Here is a 19,402-nt window from a genome sequence, read left to right as displayed (position 1 = left end):
ATGTTTGAAACCCAGTCCCATGTGAAGGCGGTGAAAGGGAGTTAGACAAGGTGCTAGGGAGAGCAGGGCAATTTCTGTCCCTGCAGGTCCGGTGTGCAAAAAGCATTCGCCTCCTGGGACCTTGCGTTAACGCATGTTGCTTCTGGTAATTTTCTTTTGTAACTTACTCTGGCAGAAAATCACAGATCGTCTTATAAAAGCACTCTCTCTACCTGTTCTGGCACCGTAAAAGGACTGCTAACAACTCCCAGGCCAGGAAAAGGGGCCAAATGAGTGTTTGATACCAAGCAAGAACGCTGAGTTACAGTGAGCTCAAACTCCCTGTGAGGGCACATATAAATATAAATTATTCAGATACACAGAAGAGTAGGAGTTTTTAAGTGATCATTTGCCATAATATTAATTTAGAATTTCAACCCTCAAGTAAACTAGGATTAAGTTTTATAGCTACTGAGTATGAAGAGATCATCTTTACAAAATTGTAGCCATAATAATAATTCATACTATATTTACCTTAGCTTGGATATCTAGTTCCATATATCTACTCAAAATCTTCTCTGACTCAGAAAGGCTGGAACCAACATCCATTGCATTGGAAAGTACTGGACTGATTTCCTGAACTGACATTTCCACCTTTAGGAAAAAAGGATATATGGTAGCCTTAGTAATACATATTTGCATATGCATAGAAAAGATTATACTACTCTCTACATTCCCACTATATTCTAATATATCAATGTTAATCTTAAAGTACTTTTAAATATTTTAGAACTTCATATTTAAGTTAATAATGTTGCTCTCCATAACAGGTAATACTACTGACCCCCCAATAGAGGGTATATGTAAAAAAATGTTTCTTTTATTAACAGCAATGAGATGAAAGCAATTGCCCATGTCTTCTAAGAATTTATTATCTGTATTATCTAGAGAGGATAATGCACTTGCCAACCCATCAGCAGAGATTAATTTATCTACCTAATTAACTCACAATCGTCCACTGTAGGTTGAACGGGGCCCGATTTTCAGGCACACTTTGCAGTGGAGGTCTAGAGCCTGAGTGTTGGGTCACCTTACAGGTCGCTATTTTTAAAGCTGTGGGACCCTGAGGTAGCACCAAACCCATACATGTGATAATAAAGCACAGGAACACACTTGGGTGACTTAACCAATGAATGTAAAAGGTTATATTTGATCCTCAGTACACACAAATCAATGAATTAAGCGACCTTTAAAGGTTCTATTCCATTCACCATACTGCCTTCATACCAGTCTCCAACTAGAGTCCATACATCCCAGAGTCACACTGGTTCTAAGCTGGCAATGAGGCAAGAGCAACAGCTGTTTGAGTTCCTGCTGCGTCTCCACCAAAGTAGCCTGACTCCCAAGCTCTAGGGAATGTGGTTCCACAGCTGCCACCATCTCCCTGGACCCAGGCATCGGAACAAGGCTCAGATTCCTGAGTTTCTGGACCAATGACAGGTGAGGAGGCAATTTAAATAGAGACAAAATTACCTAATAACCTCTCCTACCAATTCTGCTTGTTTCAAGTCAGGCATATAAATCCATTTTATCAAATGAAAATATCATTGAAAATTTGAGACCCAACCTATGCAACGAGATTCAGCAGCATTATTGTCATGAAGGTATTAGTACTAGTTTTTGTTATGCATCCCACCTATAGATAAGTAATTTTTTTAATTTAGTCAAATAGTGTCGCCTGGCTTTGAAATAGAAAATAAAATTCTCCCACACTAGGCCATTCTATTCACTCTGCAGAGAGGACTTCCATGTATGTGCTTGTATTCACAATGACTGTGTCCATGGCACTGGCCTGGTTAAATAACATATGATAATGGCAACTCATTGATCTACTCATTGTGGTATTGATCTAAGGTCCTCTTGTGTGATACCATGTTAAATAAAATCTGTGTATGTTGGAGCCACGCAGAAAATCACGTAAATCAAGGACACCATTGACATATGCATGTGGTTCAGTTAACATAGGTCTGCACAAAGTGAGGACTGCCTTTGTGAATGCGTGTTCAGGGCTGGGTGGCAAGTGGGATTACGTACACAGTTTGGTGACCTGGGGCAGGGATGGTTGCTGAGCAGCAGTGAATTGCAACTCTGTTCTGTTCCATGATAAAACCAAATGTGGAACATGAGCAAAGCCTAAGGAAACACCCCCCCCTCCGTTCCCCTCTGCCCCATATGCTACAATTGCCACACCACCTATTACCACCAAATAAGGAATTCATCTAAATAGTAGCTTAAGGAGGAGATATTTTATGAAACTACCTTTCTTAGGTAGCCCTCCACTGAGGCTGCAAATTGTTGTTTCTTAAGAGCAAATTCCTTGTGTGCCGAACACTGTTCAGTCAGATGATCCACTCGTCTGTGAATACATCCCATCATCTCCTGGAGGCCAGTCACTCGAGAGCTGAATGGAACAAGTCAGCTGTTAGTTCACTCCACCTCCACAGAGAAGCCCTGGCAACAGGGTACACCGGAGAGCAGATTTGCTCTTTCGTGAAAGGTGTGAGTTGACAAAAGTTACCGAGCTTCAGGTTGTAAGATAATAGAAGTTATTGGATCCATTCATTTACTGCACTGGTCAGAATGGCCATTATAAACAAACAAACAAACAAACAAAAAACAAAACAAACAACAAGTGTTGGAGAGGTTGTGAAGAAAAGGGGACCCTAGTTCACTGTTTGTGGGATTGCAGACTGGTACAACCACTATGGAAAACAGTATGGAATTTTCTAAGAAAACTGAAAATGGATCTGCCTTTTGACCCAGCAATTTCACTGCTAGGATTATATCCTATGAACCCTGAAACACCAATCCAAAAGAACCTATGCACCCCAATGTTCATAGCAGCACAATTTACAAACCCAAGAGCTGGAAGCAATGGAATTCTATGCAACAGAAAGAAAGAAGGAGCTCCTACTCTTTGCAACAGCATGGATGGAACTGGAAAGCACTATGCTGAGTGAAATAAGCCAGGAAGTGAAAGACAAATACTATATGATCTCACCTTTAACAGGAATCTAAACAACCAACCAAACAAGCAAGCAAAACATAACCAAAGACACTGAAATACCAGGCTGACAGGGACCAGAGGGGAGAGGGGAGGGAATTTCAGGGGAAAGGGGAAGGGTTTACAGGAACAAGTATAAAGGGCACATGGACAAAAACTAAGGGGGGTGGAAATGGGAGGGAGGTGGGGAGCACTGGGGCTGGTAAGCTGGGATGGGAGTAACAGACAGAAAAATGTACTTGAACAACAAATAAATTTAAATTAAAAAAATTTCAAAAGAAGTTAAATAACTATCATCTTGGTACTACAAAGAGCAAAACCAAATTACCTTCCTTTGTTTAAGTCAGTCAGTCCTGAGGGAAAGGATGAGTTATGGGTTTTACAACCGGGTCTAATCTTCTTGAAAGGTTTGCTTTTTAATATTTCTCTAAGCTATTTTAAGACCCTCATGGCAAAAAGCACAGTTTGTTTGCCAAGAGTTTTCCTGAGGGTGTTATTTTAAAGCGTCATTTATCTAAAGAAGCTCTTTGAATAGAAATGCGGATTAGCCAATTAACAAAACATTTACTAATCCAACAGGGTAAAATATTGATGTAACACTAAGGACTTTGTTCTTGATGATTATGAATGCTCAAGGCTGCATTCATTAGAAGAAAATCAAGTTATCACCAAACAATTAGGAATCTAATGTACTTGTTCATAAAAAAGAAACCTGTGCTGGCCTCTTGAGAAATAGGAAAGTGACACGAGAGCTCATAAAACGAAAATGCCTTTAAAACTACAAATGAACTTAGAGCTGGACCCCATTTGCTCTCGTCTGGAGACAGATCAGCAAGTTTCCCAATCATTTCCAACTTAGGCCTGTGGGACAACAAAAGAACATCGCTGACGGAACGAATCCTCTCTAACCTTTCAGCCTGTTCCTAAGACACAGCCTGCCCTACTATACAAGAAGTTGAAGTCTTTTATTTCCCCTCAGTCACTTTCTTCAAATACTAATCAAGAGTAACATGATAACTCTTAAATTTAATTACCCAGAGTTTTAAACAATCTTAGAATGAGGTACACATTTCAGTAGTTTTACCTCAAATAATTAATTTATGACACTGTAAGATGAATTTAATTAGTAATGAAATGAGGGCAAGATCCCGAAGGACTGAGAGGTGAAGTAACATCATGGAAATGACACCGAGGCTGCTGAAGAGGTGAGAGGTCACCAGGCGGCTTGAGAATCGAGTCGAATGAGCACGGGTTCAAGTGTATATACTGCAGAGACCACTCAAGTCCCAGAGAGGTCTCACTGGGGGGGATCCTATTACTGATACATGTTGTTCCACAGACATTACACTTGAAACATTTAGTTTTGTATATTAATAACTCAAAGACAGTGAAAAGTATTATCAAGAAATCAGGAGAGTTTTAGAAATAATTCTTATAAGCCCACAAGTTCTTTAAAAGTAGTGTATTAATGTCAATCATATTTTAACGAGGTTTTAAACTCCGAGACATTAAATGCTAAAAAAACACTTAAAAGCCCAAGTGTCTTACATCCTGTAGGTTCCATTTTTTCTATAGTGTATGAAGTCTGGAATGAGAAAACTAAATAAAAACAAAAAAGTGAATAAGCACTGTAGAAAGACAGTAAATAAATGGGCACACGTTTTCTAAACATGATGATCAGGTATACTGGAACCTCGGTTCCAGGACTCACTATGTTCTGGAGATCTGTTTGAGAAGGGATTTGAAAACGGAGCCTCCTTAGTCGCCTGAGAGACGCGTGACTGATTATACAGGTATCAGCATGAAAAGGTTGTTGGGTAGAGAATCGGGACCCAAAGCTTTGTTAGACAACCAAGACTTTTTTTCTGTGAACGACTTGGTTGAGAACCAAACTGTTTGAGAACAAAGATAGTCGAGAAGTGAGGTTTGACTGTACTTACTGGGACAAGTCACCATTTTTAATGTTTTAAGCCATCTCCTCATTAGTACTCTAAGATCTGGGTATAACTGTTATCTCATTTTGCAGATGAGCAAACTGAGGAACAGAAAAGCTCAGTACCGTGCCCAGGTCACAGTTATGTGTCCAAGCTGGGATTGAAACCTGTCCATCTGATCTCAGAGTTCTCACTCTTTACCACCTCATATTACCTTTTCTGAGTCTATACACATGATAGAGGGGTGGGAGCGCCCTCCGTTTAAAATCTCACTGTCCTTGGAAGTGTTGATTGGAAACAGCCTAACTGACACGCTCTTTGGAAACTGTCTAGCTTCTCTAGGTAATGCAACATCTGCCTGCAGTTTTTGAAGTGGCCACTAGAGGGGCATTGTACCAGCACAGAGAAAGGAAATAGGGAAACAAAACAAAATCGAGCACATTTCTTCTGTAAAAATAATGCTCTCTAGATGAATCACCACCAACCAAATAGGATCTCTCTTCTTGTTTGGAAGGGTCATTCATTTTCCATTTTCCAATGACCTAGAAGATTTGGTCTCATTATGTGGTGATTTGTGCTTTATCATGTATATCAATTACATTGTAAATTATTTAAGGGAAAGGACATTTGTTTTATTAACATATCTCTGCAGCCCTGAGTACATAGCCTTGTTAGTAGCAGATTAATGAATGTTTTCAAGTTAAATAAAATATACTTTGACAAATATTTAAGGGAAGAGAAGACAAATTTAAAGAACAAGAACACATGCATGGATAATTACTGTATAAAAATGTCACTAGTAACAGTTTCCAAACAGTGACGACTTTGCCCTTTGGCCACCTATAGAAGTTTTAGGCTGTCAGAAGACTGCCTGGTTTCTTTTCTGACGGCCTAGCATTTATAGTTAGATGGGCCAGAACTTCCCTTCCCTATTTAAAGCCTTGGAGGGACAACAGACTGAATTGCCTTGTCTCCCTGTGCATTGTTGCCGCTGTGTGCCCTACCCTTACCTGGGGGCTTATACCCCTTCCTCAGGGTGAAAAATGCTCCACTACCTTACCTTACCTTAGCTCCTACTTCCCTCTCTCTGAGTCCCCAGCGAGATCAGCTCTGTCTGTTCTGCCATTAATCTCTTCTCTGATTTCCAGTTGGAATGTGTCTGTCACACTCCTGACCCCAGTGCCACTCCCTCTCTGTCCTTCTTAGTAACAATCCAATCTGCAGGTTGGATTGAGCTCATCGTTTTTAGTTAGGAATTTTATACACTGATTCCACAGTTTTCTTTTGATTGTCCCAAACATTTTAAAACATGTATAGCATGCACACTGGCAATTTTCTCAGATCCTGCAAAGCAGATGGTTTGATCAAAGGAAAAATATTACCTCACTCTGTGCCAGCAATTCTTACATGAACTGAAAATAGATGAGTACATTTCCATAGGTCTCTAAGGAATGAGTGCTATTATTTCACAATCATATTAAATACATGGTAGGATAAGACCTAAGAACGAATAACAGAAACTCGTTGAAACAAGTGTCATCATTTTGTTTGAATTCTGAAGCCGCACTCTTCCTGTGCTGTCCGATTGGATGGGAGAGGGGCTAGATGCCTGGGTCGAAGGATCTGTGGCTCTTTAATTTCACTGGAAATGCTGATACACCTCTGAGCTTTCTCTGTAGGAATGGGTTAGAGGGAACCTGACCACAGTGTGAGTGTGAGGCTCATCAGATTATTCTTGATGTTGACTTTGACTTTTCCAAGCGCAACACAGATATTCAGAAATAACAGATGATGAAGGTTTCCTCAGACATTTGTTAGAAACTCCATTATGGGAGTATTTTCTTTCTTGTTCAGTGAGCCAGTAGAGGAGAGGGAAGGGGGAAGAAAAATGATGGATTTTTTTTTCCCAAAGAGCAGAGACATATTGGCTTTTGGCTCAAAAATAGACTGTTCTATTTGCTGTATGGGAACAGTTGTCCTATCTTTGCATCTGTCACAAGTTGGGGCTGGGTGAGGGGAGCAAACCCCGTGTTAATGTGTCTTAATGATTCTATCCTGAGAACGGCAAGTTGCTTTTGAACCTTTCATAAATTTCTATTGGCAGCCCATCTGGGTTAGGAGCTGAACCAGATGGTAAGCACTTGACAGCTTACTCTGTCTCGTTGGAAGGAATCAGCTGATCATGTTTTCCTTTGGGTCCATGGAAACATTATACTTTGAAAATGGAAAAGTATCTATCTTCCTTATCTTTAGCTTGCTGCTTCTTTTGACAGGGACCCAGACAGTGTGCCTTCATGTTTATAATCTCTATTTTGGAGGAAACAAGAGCTGTTCTCTTGTTTTTAGATCTACTTCAAAAATGTGCCATTTGTAGTGTAGAAGTGAAATGTATGTTTTTAAATTTTTTCTGACTTAAGTTATACACATCAAGAACCCCTACTTACTGAATAACACCCCCCCCCACACACACACACCTTTAATATACACATAACAATGCAGAAATAGAAAATAGTAAGTGGAGCCGAAGCCACCGAGCTCCTGGGCTCCGGTACGGATGCAGGCAGCCACGGCCACAAGTTACATTCCTATGAGGCCACAGAGACCTGTGTGACAGGCACTGTAGCTGGGATTCTACCTAAAATAAGTAACAGGGATGGGATTCTCCCTCCTTGTCAGGGAGGTTGAAAAGTGCTGTAGCTAAGTGCTACTGGGGCAGTCAGTCCACAGCTCAGTCCCCACGTGGTCTTCAGAATGCTCCTCTGAGAGCCGCTGCGTCTCCCTGGGGCCTCATGTGACCCTGATCAAACAACAGGAGACTGTTTCCCGACTGGAGATCCTGCGAGTTCAGGTGGAAGTCACTGCAAAGACGATGAAAATGAAAGAACAAAGAAACAAAAATAAAGCCAAAAAACAAACACTTCCCGCCCCAGATAAGCGTACAATCTAAAAAAATTTCAAAACACCTGAGGAAATAGATCCTAAGAAAAGACACTAAACAACCAAGAGATAAACGTACTCTATCTGGAATGAAAACACAGAGAAGAACCTGAAGATGACTTTACCACGAGTATACAAAAGATCATCAAAGATAAAGGAAAATTCAACACCCAGAGTAAAGAACAAGAAACTCCGAAACAAAATTGGTCAGAAATAAAAACAAAATGGGATATGAAATAAATGAGTTAGCAATGTAAATATATAGTTATGAAAACTAAAAAAAAATCAGTGACTGAAAAAGAAAATTAACAAAAGAGAATATTAGTCTGAGGGAGTCATTGAGAATTCTACGGGAAGAGCTAAAAGAATAAGACATATGAAAGTTCAGAGGCCTGAGAGACGGATGGTGGGGCTCCAACACGCTCCTAGGGGTCCTAGGAGAAGGGGAGAGACCACAGCAGAAAATCAGTATTTGAAGAGATAAGTGCTAAAAATTTCCCATGCTTAATGACATACATCTTCAGATGAAAAAGCCACAGCACAAATAGGCAAATAGTCTGACTCGAGGTAATTTGGAAAATATAAAAATAGATTTTACTGTATTTCCTTCCCAAAAGTCTTTCCTTTTTCTGCCTACCAAAGTTAGTGTGATGCTATATATATGACTGGAATCTGACTTCTGCTCACTTAATATTATATTGTGAGGATTCTCTCTGTCTTGGAATATTCCTCAAAAGCCACTATTTTGATTTGGGCTGAGAATATTTCATGATGTGCTTGCCCTTAAAATATTAAAGCATTTCCTTATTTTCTGGGAATATTTAGCTGGTTTTCAGATTTATACCACTAGAAACAGAACTGTGATGAGCAGTTCTGCCTCTATTTGTATTTATTTATACAAATATATAAATGAAAACACATCTGTATTCATAACCATGTCCCCTCACACCCCTCTCTCTCTCCTCTGCGTGCCTCTCTCCCTGAGCCCCCTCGTCTGAGACAGCTCCCCAAGTCACCCAAGGCAGAGACCTCCGTTCTACCTGTCAGCCAGGCCTCCTCCGTGGACTCCGCCGTTCCAGACCTTCTTACTCTGGGATTCTCATGCTTCACCTCATGTCACGCACAAGTTGAGTTCATGCTGGAATGAGGGGCTCCTAGAGGTTTTACAAAAACCTAATCTAATCGCTCCTAGATGTAATGGAAAGTGTGAACTTTGAGTGCCTTTCATACTAAGAGTTTCAGAATGATAAAAGCCTCTACAATGTTAACAGGCCCAGGGTGCAGATATGACATTTGCTCAACCTCTGAAAAGAACAACGTAACACAGACATGAAAATATTTGGAAAGTGGTTGAGTTAACACTGTCATAAGAACTCAACTTTGTCATTTCCTAAATTTCAGCATCTGACATTTACCATTTAAATGTATCATCAATTTCTTTAAAAGCAGCTATTTTTAAGTTCTTAAATGCTCTGCAAAATTCCTATAAAATGCAACCATAAATGACTCTATTAGGCAAAGGAAATATCTGTTTTTGTTTCTTTGATTTGTCAGAGGATTGTTTTTGTTTGTTTCCCACTTAAGATCTTTAAAAACATTTTTACTACGATAGAGTTTCCTTTGATGCCATACCAAGTCCCCTGACATTTGAAATCAAGTCACCTAACATGTAGGTACTCAGGTAGGGGACCTAAAACAGGTTTCCCATATGGTGTCAGCCCTACTAAGTGATTTCATGGACAAGGAAATGATATTGTCACAAGTGGAACAACTAAGGAATGATTCAGAACATCACAGAATGAAGAGCGAAGCCAGGAGTCAGCGCTGGCCAACCCAAAGGGATTAAAATTGTAGTGTGTTCTAAGGACTGATGCTGCTCCTCCTGGCCAGAGGGCATAGACCCTTCACTGACCTTGGATTATGAAAGTCAACAACAGCCCTCTCAAATCTCATTCCTTCACTTCTCCTATCCTGATCAGGAGCTTGGGAATATGCCTCCCTTCTCTGAAAAAGGTGGCCCCAACCCCCATTGTCCCCACAACTTCCTCGTGCCTACAGTACACTCCCCCGATGGATCATTCCCTGACTGGCTATTTGTAAGGTTCTGGAGATTTGATACCAGGTTTATACATATAATTGCCCTTGAAGCCCGGTGCAGATATGTCATATTAGATGCTTATATGGACATTCAATAATGTATTTTTTAAAAACTGAAAGAAAAAAAACTTTCAGGGAAGGTGAGACTTAACCCAAAACTAAAAGACAGATGGAGTACATTTTATGCACGCTGAAATAAGAAAAGAACCCGTGTTCATTAAGTGGCCAGGCTTCTTATTATTGATTAAAGTTGAATAAAAGGAATAAACAGAAATCCAGCATCCTAACATAGCAGGTCAGACCTGCACCGAAGTGCCCTCCTCTTACCACCATGCGACACATAGTAGGGCCAGCGACTGAACCTCTCTGTGCCCTAGTGTCCTCATTGGCAAAATGGGGACTCTAGCAACAGTAGTGCTGATATCACAGAGTGGTTTTGAGAATTAAGTTCGTTAATGTCTAGAAAGTACACAAGGGTTCGCCATTCTTGCTAATGACAATTCCAACAGTTCCACCTAAGTCTTTGGTCTTGCCTCATGCCCTACCCGCCTTGTCACCCACTCCTCTGGCCACACTGTCCTTTCTGTCACACCTTTGCTGGTGCTCTGCCTGGCCCACTCGCCTCCCAGCTGGCTGCACGGCAGGCCCTTCTCCCAAAGAATCCTTCCCTGACTCCAGTGTCTAAGGTGGTCACCTCCCCACAGTCACTCTCTATCCCGTTTCACTGTTACGTTTTTTCTTAGTGCTCAGCGCTGTGAGAGAGTGACTTATTTGTCGATTTATTTCTCAGGTGATTGCTCCTTCCTCCAAGAATATAAGCAGCATGCAGGCAGACACTGCCCGTCATAATGTAATGCTTGGGAGTACCTGATTTACAAAAGATGCTCAATAATGTTTTTGAAAGAAACAAATAAAAACAGACCAAGTTGTGTCTAAGTTCATGATCATCCACAGTACAACCAAGGGAAGTAGTGGTAGCCAACATAAATGAAAATCCCAACGAACTCCTGTTTTTATCTCTTTGTAAAATATGAAAGTATGAAGAATTAACGTCAAGAAAGTAACAAAGTGTTAGATCAAAACAGACAACACTAAAAGTTATACCAAAGCAAAATATTCAATCAGGATAAGGTATTTTATATGCTTTGTGGACAAAAAATGGGTTTTGTGAAAGTAACCTCACAGGTGTTCAAATATTCCTAATTGGACAGGCCATGGTGGGTAGTCACGCCTAGGCATATAACTTTTTAGTAAAAAGTTTATCTTTGTCTTAAGCAGGCCCTATTCATTGTTTCTGAGGCATCTTTGAGATGCCTCTTATCGGGTCCCACTTCTAATATGTGGACCACCCTTTCAGAGCCCTGTTCTAAGACATAACCACCCTGGAGAGAGCACATAATCTTAACTGTCATGTAATCCAATTCCCGCCTTGCTTTCTCTGACATTCATGTCATCTTCTTTATGTCCCTTCCTTAATTCCAAATGCACAGAAGAAACTGCAAACTGTTATTCTTCAGGACATTTGAAATCTTGCTCCACAGCATACTCTGTCATCAGTGTGGCTCAAATAAACTCTTATAAAAATTCTCTACAGGTTTGGACATTTCTTACATTTCTTAAATTCACCTCAACTGGTAGAATTAAAATGATACAGTGTGCCTTGGCCAATATGGCTCAGTTGGTTGGGTGTCATCCCATAGACCAAAATGTCATGGATTCAAGTCCCAGTCGGGGCATATGCCTGAGTTGTGGGTTCAGTCCCCTGATGTGGCACATGCAAGAAGCAACCGATAGATGTGTCTCTGTCACACTGATGATTCTCTCTCTCTCTCTCTCACCACCTTCCCTTACTTCTAGAGTCAATTTTTAAAAAAGAAAAGAAAAAATGGTACAGTGTTTTCTGCAGGGATAGAAATTGAGTTGACATTGAAGCAAATTTACCTGTATATCTTAAATTAATTTTAGTAAACAGAAAAAGGCAAATGAATGCTTCATAAGGTGGCCTGGTTTTGCTGGGTGTTTGCATGTCTTTGAGCTTGGAAGTGGTAGCTATGCCTCATTTTTGTCCAATTATGGAAAACTTAACTCTCACACAAGGTCTCTTAATCAGCACTTCCAATCACTACAGCTCCCTGCGGCTTAATAAATGCAGGATTCTGCTTGGTAGCAGGCACCTATGGTCTATCTTTACATTTAGTGCTCAAAGGTGATGCCAGATGAGGCCTACAAAGAGGTGAAGAAGGCCAGAAGCCAGGAGATTTCCACTTCACTGTACATCTAACTTTGACCATTGTCACGTACTGTTATAGGTAACTGACACCTAACTAAGTGCAAATGAATGCATGAGGATGCCTTTCACATTAAAGTGTATTTAGATTGTGACAGACATTCTCTGCAAAGAAAATAAACTATTTAATAAGGACTCAGCCTTGGCTGGTGTAGCTCAATGGATGGAGCACTGGACTGTGAACCAACAGGACTCAGAATTATCACTAGATTATAGAGAGGAAATAGAAAATGCAAGGAAACGTTCAAACAACCCTTTTCATTTTGTGAGGCTGCTCCAACTTCAAAGGTGTCTGATTCTGGGATAGGAAAACAGTGTGGACCTGTTCCTAGTAAGGCAGTTCCTAGTGAGGCAGTCACAGAACAACAATGACAAAGGTCTCAGATTTCCTGGGAAGCTTAATCTCAGATAAATGCAAACTTCTGAAGTCCTATTTCTCTTGTTAACAGAAAAAAAAAATCAGATTTAAGGGTCTCTGAAATTCCTACCTGCCTCAACACTTAATGCTGCCTTTTATTGGCTTAAGAAAAATGTTTATATCTCAAATAGAACCTTTGAGAATAAGTACGATTTTGTATAGCTGACTCTATTGTGAAACAATTTGAAACAATTATATGCCTCAGTATTTATTAGCTTTTAAAGCTCTTCATATAGACAGTAGAAAAATTTAAGTGAACCAATTTTTTATTGGATACTCTGTATGTGCCAGAGTGCTGTTCTCTCATCTAATTTAAAGCAAAAAGAAAAAAAAAAAACCTCCATGAAATATAGACCTCCATTTTACAGATGAGGAAACTGAGGCTCATAGAGTTGAGTTTAAAAGTCATGGTATTGTTCTGGCCTTCAAAGTGCATGAAATAAATTTCCTTTGACACTAAGCCCTGGGTTTCTTATCCACAGCAGCTCTAAAATATCTGGAACTAAAAGCCTCAGATGTTCTGTCCAAGCAGCGTGGCTGCCGTTTGGAAGCCCAGGAAGCCATCGTGATGCTCAGGAACCAGGACTTGGCACTGTTGAAACGGGCACTTATTTCCATTGCCACCAATCTAAACACCACTCCAGCACTGGCTGCCACTTGAAAACTCCTCCTCAGGTTCTGCTTCTTTCCTGTGATGGCAACTCCAGTCACTGAGCAGACAAACCTTCAGGTGGGGAAGAAGAGCGAGTCCCACACAGAACGCAGGGGACTGAGGTCAGTAGGTGTGTGTGGCTCTAGGTTGCGACTGAGATTTTAACGCATTTCAATTCAGTTTTTAATGAATTTCCAGTCTACATCTGCCTTCTGAATCAAAAACGACCTTTGTCAAGTAACAGTTATACTTTACCTTTAGTTCCTCCTGTAAAAATGGAAATTGTATTTATTTGTAAAATACTGTGACGTCTCAGGCCAACCAAACCTTGGGACTACTTCAGAAGCTCATATATCTATGGCACTGACAGAAACTGTAGTGCAATTTTTTTTAAGTCCAGTTACCTAACCATTAATTAAAGTTTCTTAAAATGGACCTTACCTATTACTTTTTCTATTAAGGTTCAGTCTGCAGCCTGAAGAATAGAATTATAGATGCCTCTTGGAAAAGCAATATCAATATATAAATTAAGACTAGAAAGAACAAAGAAGGGAAAAAGATTAAGAGTAGCGAAGTAAATAAACATGGCCAAAACCAGTCACTAACGCCCTGAAGATAGAATGTAATATAAAACAAAACTACTTCCTTTATGTTTAAGAATGGAAAGTAAAGCATTCCTGATCAAACAGGATAAAAGTTAGCAGTAATGAATCATGGCCGGCTTGCCAGCTTCGGGAATTAAGCATCCAACTGAATAGGGAACTTTGGTTTCTGGCCAAGAAGCAGGACCAGGATTTACCCTCCCACCTTAAATGACTAGAAAATAAACGAAATACGTGAAACAATGGTTCTTGGACATTGGACAACAGATAGCTCAGGACAGCGATCCCTGCAAGAAGGGAAACAAATGAGGTGAGCTTGCACACGCATCAGTTTATTGCCTGGAAGGTGATTTCCAGATCAAAGCTCAGGGAGGTGGAATCCAAACAGAGCCCAAGAGGTTTCGCTGAGTTGAGGGAGTATCTTCCTAGAGATAGATCTCCAGGGATCTGGGAGGGGCTTTGGTTACCTCCCAATCTACCCGTGTGTGAAAAGACACTGCCAGAGGCCAGGGAAAGCACTATAAGAAAAGAGTAGCCTTAATGGAGAAATGACATTTGTCTGTGCTTGGAGACCCACTTGCTAGGCTGACCTGGGACCATTCCCCAGTTACAGCTGGAGTCCTCACTACGTAAGTCAGTCATCACCTGACTCAGGACTCAGCTCTGGGCCAACACGCGCCCTGAGCCCCGGCACAAGCGTGCACTGTACTAGATGCGTGTGGTGTGGAGACTTTCCTGTAGTAAAACTACTGTAGCAGCTGTCACCGTCACTGTTAGCTTTTCAAAGGGGAGAATCATTTCCCCTTCTCATAGCCTCCACTTTCTGGCTACTGCTGGAAGACCTTGGAGCATTTCTGATCCTGGCTTTGTATGGGCCGTCACAAGCCCCGGTTCAATATCTCTCTCCAGATTCACACTATCTTAGGGAAAGAAAATTCTCTTAACCAAGACTTATACCAAATCAACACATTTTAAACACATCTAACAGAGCAGAACAAAAACAGAAATTGAGTCATTTTGCTGCATTCCATCACTTTCATTGTTTCTCAAATAGAATGTTTCTGAGCTATAGGGATATTGTGGATATAGGAGATACAAAAACTAGACTTAACCCACCGACACACATTGTTTCGTCACTCGGTCAAAATGTAAGCCCCACCTGCACTTCTTCCTAGTGAACACCTACACCATCTGCTCTGCCACCACTCTCTTGTCTCTCAATCCCTGTTCTTTCTTACAGTCCCACTTCATTCCCTTTGTTTCTCAAGTTCCTTCTCTTTCCTCATTCCACTCAACTCTAGACTCACACTGATACACTCACCAAAAGTGCTCATAAAAACAACCAGCCATAGGACTGGAGAACAGCATGGTGTCTAGTGCCCATTAATTTGGATTCAAATTCTGCACCTGCCACTAACTGGCTGTGTGACCTTTTGCGAGTTGCTTAACCTTTCTGTTTCTCAGTTGCTTATAAAAGTGGAACATTAGTAGTATGTGCCTGGTAGAGTTGCTATGAGGATGAATGAGATAATGTTCCTAAAGCTCCTGGCACAGTGCCTGGCAGATGGTGGGCTCTCAGTAAATGTGAGCCATTATTATTATTAACATCACCTTTTATTTGGTTTTTTTGCTGGTGAGCCACCAAATCATCAATGAAAGGGAATTCTGGTATTTTTTTCCACAAAGGAAAAGAGAAACAACATAGATGCCAGACTCATGAATTAAAAGGGAAGAGTCCCAACAGAGGATATGAAAAGCACTGAGTACTAAAGCTCCGTTTCTTCATTTGTCTTTTCCCTCGCCCCTCCTCAGAAACTCACCGAAGGAAAGCTTTAGCATCAGCAGGCCCTCAGGCTCAGAACATAGTCTCACTTCTGGCTCAGCAATGCTGTGTTCAGAATCACTATTGACCACAAGTCAATCCTTTTAAACCACGTCACAGTGTAGCAAAGCATCAGAAGCAGAAAAAGAGCTGTGCGACTTATTTTTTAACAAGTTGTGGAAGCTGTGAAAAGGCTGGTTACACTGAGGAAGAAATAGACTTCACTCACCTGCAGGAGTCTACTTGGCTGATTAAGGCTTGTCCCTTTTGCAAAGCTTCAGTTGCGCAGTCTTTAATTTCTCTGTGTAATTCCTCATGCCTTGCTGCCAAGACAGGCAGACTTAAACCCTCTGCTTTAAGGAGCTTAAGGTAAGCTTCAACTCTTCCAAGTACATCAAATGCCTGCCAAAGAGAACACGCTTTCATTTTTTGCTTTTCTAGTTTAAAATCTACAAAAATGTGTACATGTAATACTAGAGATTAAGCCAGCCTGTTTAATTTATTAGTTTAATCAAAACCAGAGACAACAAGTTCAGTCTTGGAAAAGAGCGGTACAGTTTTAAGGCTCCATTTAAACAAACTGATCGTAGTTTAGTTCACAATACATGAATGTCAACACCTTAAAATGATCAAAGCAGTTTACACTGAGAACATATCTATACAACGGTCATTCCTGTACAGAATGTGGAGGGCCAGGTTTGTTTCCAGCATATTCTGAAATGCATACAAATGAGCTATTTTTAAAATATTATGCAGACTTTCATAACCTGGATGTCTCAGTGATATTCTTAAAAGGAAATTTCCCAATAAATTGCACTTTCAACCTGAAACACTGTAAGGAAATAGTCAAAAGATGATTAATGTGCTTTTGCCCTTCCCTTCCCAAGTAGAGGACCTTCTGCCTACTCCATCCAAGAAGTCTATCTCTCTACAGAGGAAATTAGAATCTGGGTCTGAAACAGAGCAAAGATTAAGACCAGGGTAATATTTAGCTTCCAACGTACAAATAGATTATGCAGAAAAAAAAACTTTTGCAAACCAAGACATTGTCTTGAAAGAAGACTTTTTCATTCTTTAATTTTCATCCTTAACTAGCAGATCAACAACCACACATGGGGGAGTAAGTTTGTAGAATTAACGTAGATGAATGCTTTTGGCCATCAAGGTATAGTTGGTAGTAAGATGGAGGAGTGTATGATAAAAAGCCAGTAAAAGAGGACTGTAGAAATATGAGGGGTAAACAAAGAGTGGAATGCAATGGTCTGCATAGGTCTCCTGCCCTCCTGTCTCTGAACTTGTGCCTGGAGAGAAGATGAGTTAGATAAGTTGAAGTAAAGCTGGAGAGCAAGGGAGCTCTTGCCACGTTGCCCTTTGTCACACTGGAAGAAGCCACCATACAGGATGCTCTCCACCCATCTGGAGAACAGTCCTTTTCCAGTAAGCTTGACAGTCCCACGGTCCGCGGGGGCCCTGCTGTCCACCCTTCCCAGACTGCTGAGTCGGAAGCCGGTGAGTGGCATGGGCCTACCAGATGGAGCCACAAGGGCACGTGGTGTTGTCAGTCTAGCACCACTGAGACCTGCGACCTGAGGAGCAAGGTGGAGTTGATGTCCAGGGGGCACAGGTTAAGCCATATGTGGAAGACCTGGCTATGGAGCTGTGTAAAAGCACCCATGTCCCTGCCCTGGCCTCCACCTTAGGGAATGGCTTTTAATGGCAGAATTGGAACCAGGAGAAAAAACTGAATTTACCAATGCAATTTCTCAGATACTGTCATAGTTTATATAGGTCCATATTCTGTTCTCTCACCAATGGCCTCGTGTCTCCTGAATCTGCTCTTTCTGTTACTTAGAATATGAAAACAAAATCATTTCCCTGTACTTAGTAGTTGACAAGAATAATAATAATAACTACAGTTTAAAGAGAACTATGTGCTCCTTCTATGCTATTTGTTTCACGATTACTTTTAATCACTCAACAAAGATTTCTGAATGTCTGCTGAGTTTCAAGAACTTTGTCCTTAACCGCCCTGGGAGGGAGTAGGAAATCATCCCCATTATATGTCTGGGGGAGACTCAGTCCTGAAAGGTTAAATAAATGGCACAAAGGGCTCCTTCTATTAAGAGGCAGATCAGTATTTGCACTCAATTTGTCTGACCCTGAGGCTCTGCTCTTGAACCAGGGGCTATAGTACCACGTGGCAAAGAATTACTATGGGAGGCTAAGAAAGAAAGGACATTTCCACAAAGCCTGTTAATGTTAGGGGGAAAGGTGGGATTTTAAAACTAATTTCTTCTAAATAATTGTCTACCTTTCCTTCTTACAGGTGAGAAATAATACAGAGGAAGGTCAAGTGATTCTCTTCACTACATAGGGCTCTATTAAAAAGGTGGCTTTATTACAGAAACTCTGAGCCCAAAGAATTCTTTATCTGATGCATTTCCCCCCCTATGGCTGGCAATGGAGTGAAGATGCTGCTATTAGAAAAGATGATTTGAATTTTTCTCTTGATTTTTCTACAACAAATTTAAACACCACTTGGCAATAACTACTGTTTCTGGAATTTTGTTCTATATTTTAAATTTTTATTGCTTAGTTTAAATAGAATGGAGTCTCTTCTTAATCAAGGGTTAGTTTTAAAGTTAGTGCCTAAAGCAAAAATCTGTTGTGTTCAAAAGTTATCATGAACTTCCTTGAATCATACTTAAACTTTAATATATGTGAACTGGTGCTTAGAGAAATACATACTCATATTCACGAGTGGGTGCTGCTGAGCTAGCCAAAAGGGAGACAGAAAGGGGAAATCTCCATGCATGTGTCACAGCACTTACTTCTTTCTTCCTTTAAGGACATTCTCAACTTCCGGCCAAGATGGAGGCATAGGTGGAAACACTGCGCCTCCTTGCATAACCAAGTTTAAAGACAACAAAGTTTTAGTAACAAAAATGCAACCAAAACACAGAAAACTGAACTGTACAGAAGTCTGACAACAACAAACCATTCATCTAGACTGGTAAGAGGGGTGGAGTCAGAGGCTGACAGAGTGGGGTCATGCAGGAAGGAGTGGCCAGACCGACCCAGGTGCACAGGTGGTGGTTGACAGATCCCAGGCGTGGAGTGGCAAGGGGCAGACCCAGTGAGGTCACACTCAGATAAACCAGGCAAAGGAGCGAGCAGTGAGACAGACTGCACAGGCTGGGGCCCCAGCGATGGGAATTAAAGCCTAAAAGCACCAATTGGAAAGACTTTCGGGGTCGAGGTGCCAGGAGAAGCTCCCAGGCTGACAGAGAGTTTGTTGGAGAGACCGACAGGGTCCTGGAGGGTGCACAGGCCCACACACCCAGGAGCCGGCACCAGGGGAACCTGGTTTGCTTGGGGGAAGCAGCAGAGGGGACCAAAATCCAAGAGACAGTGGAATAAACGCCATTGCCCCTCATGGACCCCCGCCCCCACATACAGCATCACAACCCAGAGACTGGGTCACCCCGCCTGGTGAACATCTAAGGCTCCACCCCTCATATGTTAACAGGCGCAAACAGACCAAAACATTATGGCTCAAGAAGAAAAACAGCTCAAAGCCCCAGAGCTAATACTTCTAAGCAACAAAGGG

The 19,402-nt window shown here is 41.2% G+C and overlaps 1 protein-coding gene across 3 annotated transcripts in view; it reads right to left on the bottom strand.

Annotated features, from left to right (window-relative positions):
• Positions 1-19,402, bottom strand: part of CCDC141 (coiled-coil domain containing 141) — a 158,891-nt gene that overhangs the window by 47,546 nt on the left and 91,943 nt on the right. For all 3 annotated transcript variants that reach the window (XM_037044359.1, XM_037044360.1, XM_037044361.1), the window contains 3 exons: positions 16,022-16,194; positions 2,299-2,440; positions 514-633 (listed from right to left, as the gene is read on the bottom strand). In XM_037044359.1, coding sequence (XP_036900254.1) covers positions 514-633; positions 2,299-2,440; positions 16,022-16,194 — 435 coding nt within the window. The remainder of the gene's footprint in view (positions 1-513; positions 634-2,298; positions 2,441-16,021; positions 16,195-19,402) is intronic.

This window comes from Sturnira hondurensis, unplaced genomic scaffold, assembly GCF_014824575.4.
Source record: "Sturnira hondurensis isolate 20B ecotype Veracruz unplaced genomic scaffold, ASM1482457v3 Scaffold0004136, whole genome shotgun sequence".
NCBI classification, from domain to species: domain Eukaryota; kingdom Metazoa; phylum Chordata; class Mammalia; order Chiroptera; family Phyllostomidae; genus Sturnira; species Sturnira hondurensis.
The sequence above is the reverse complement of the archived record's forward strand: the minus strand, read 5'-3'. Positions and strand labels throughout refer to the sequence as shown.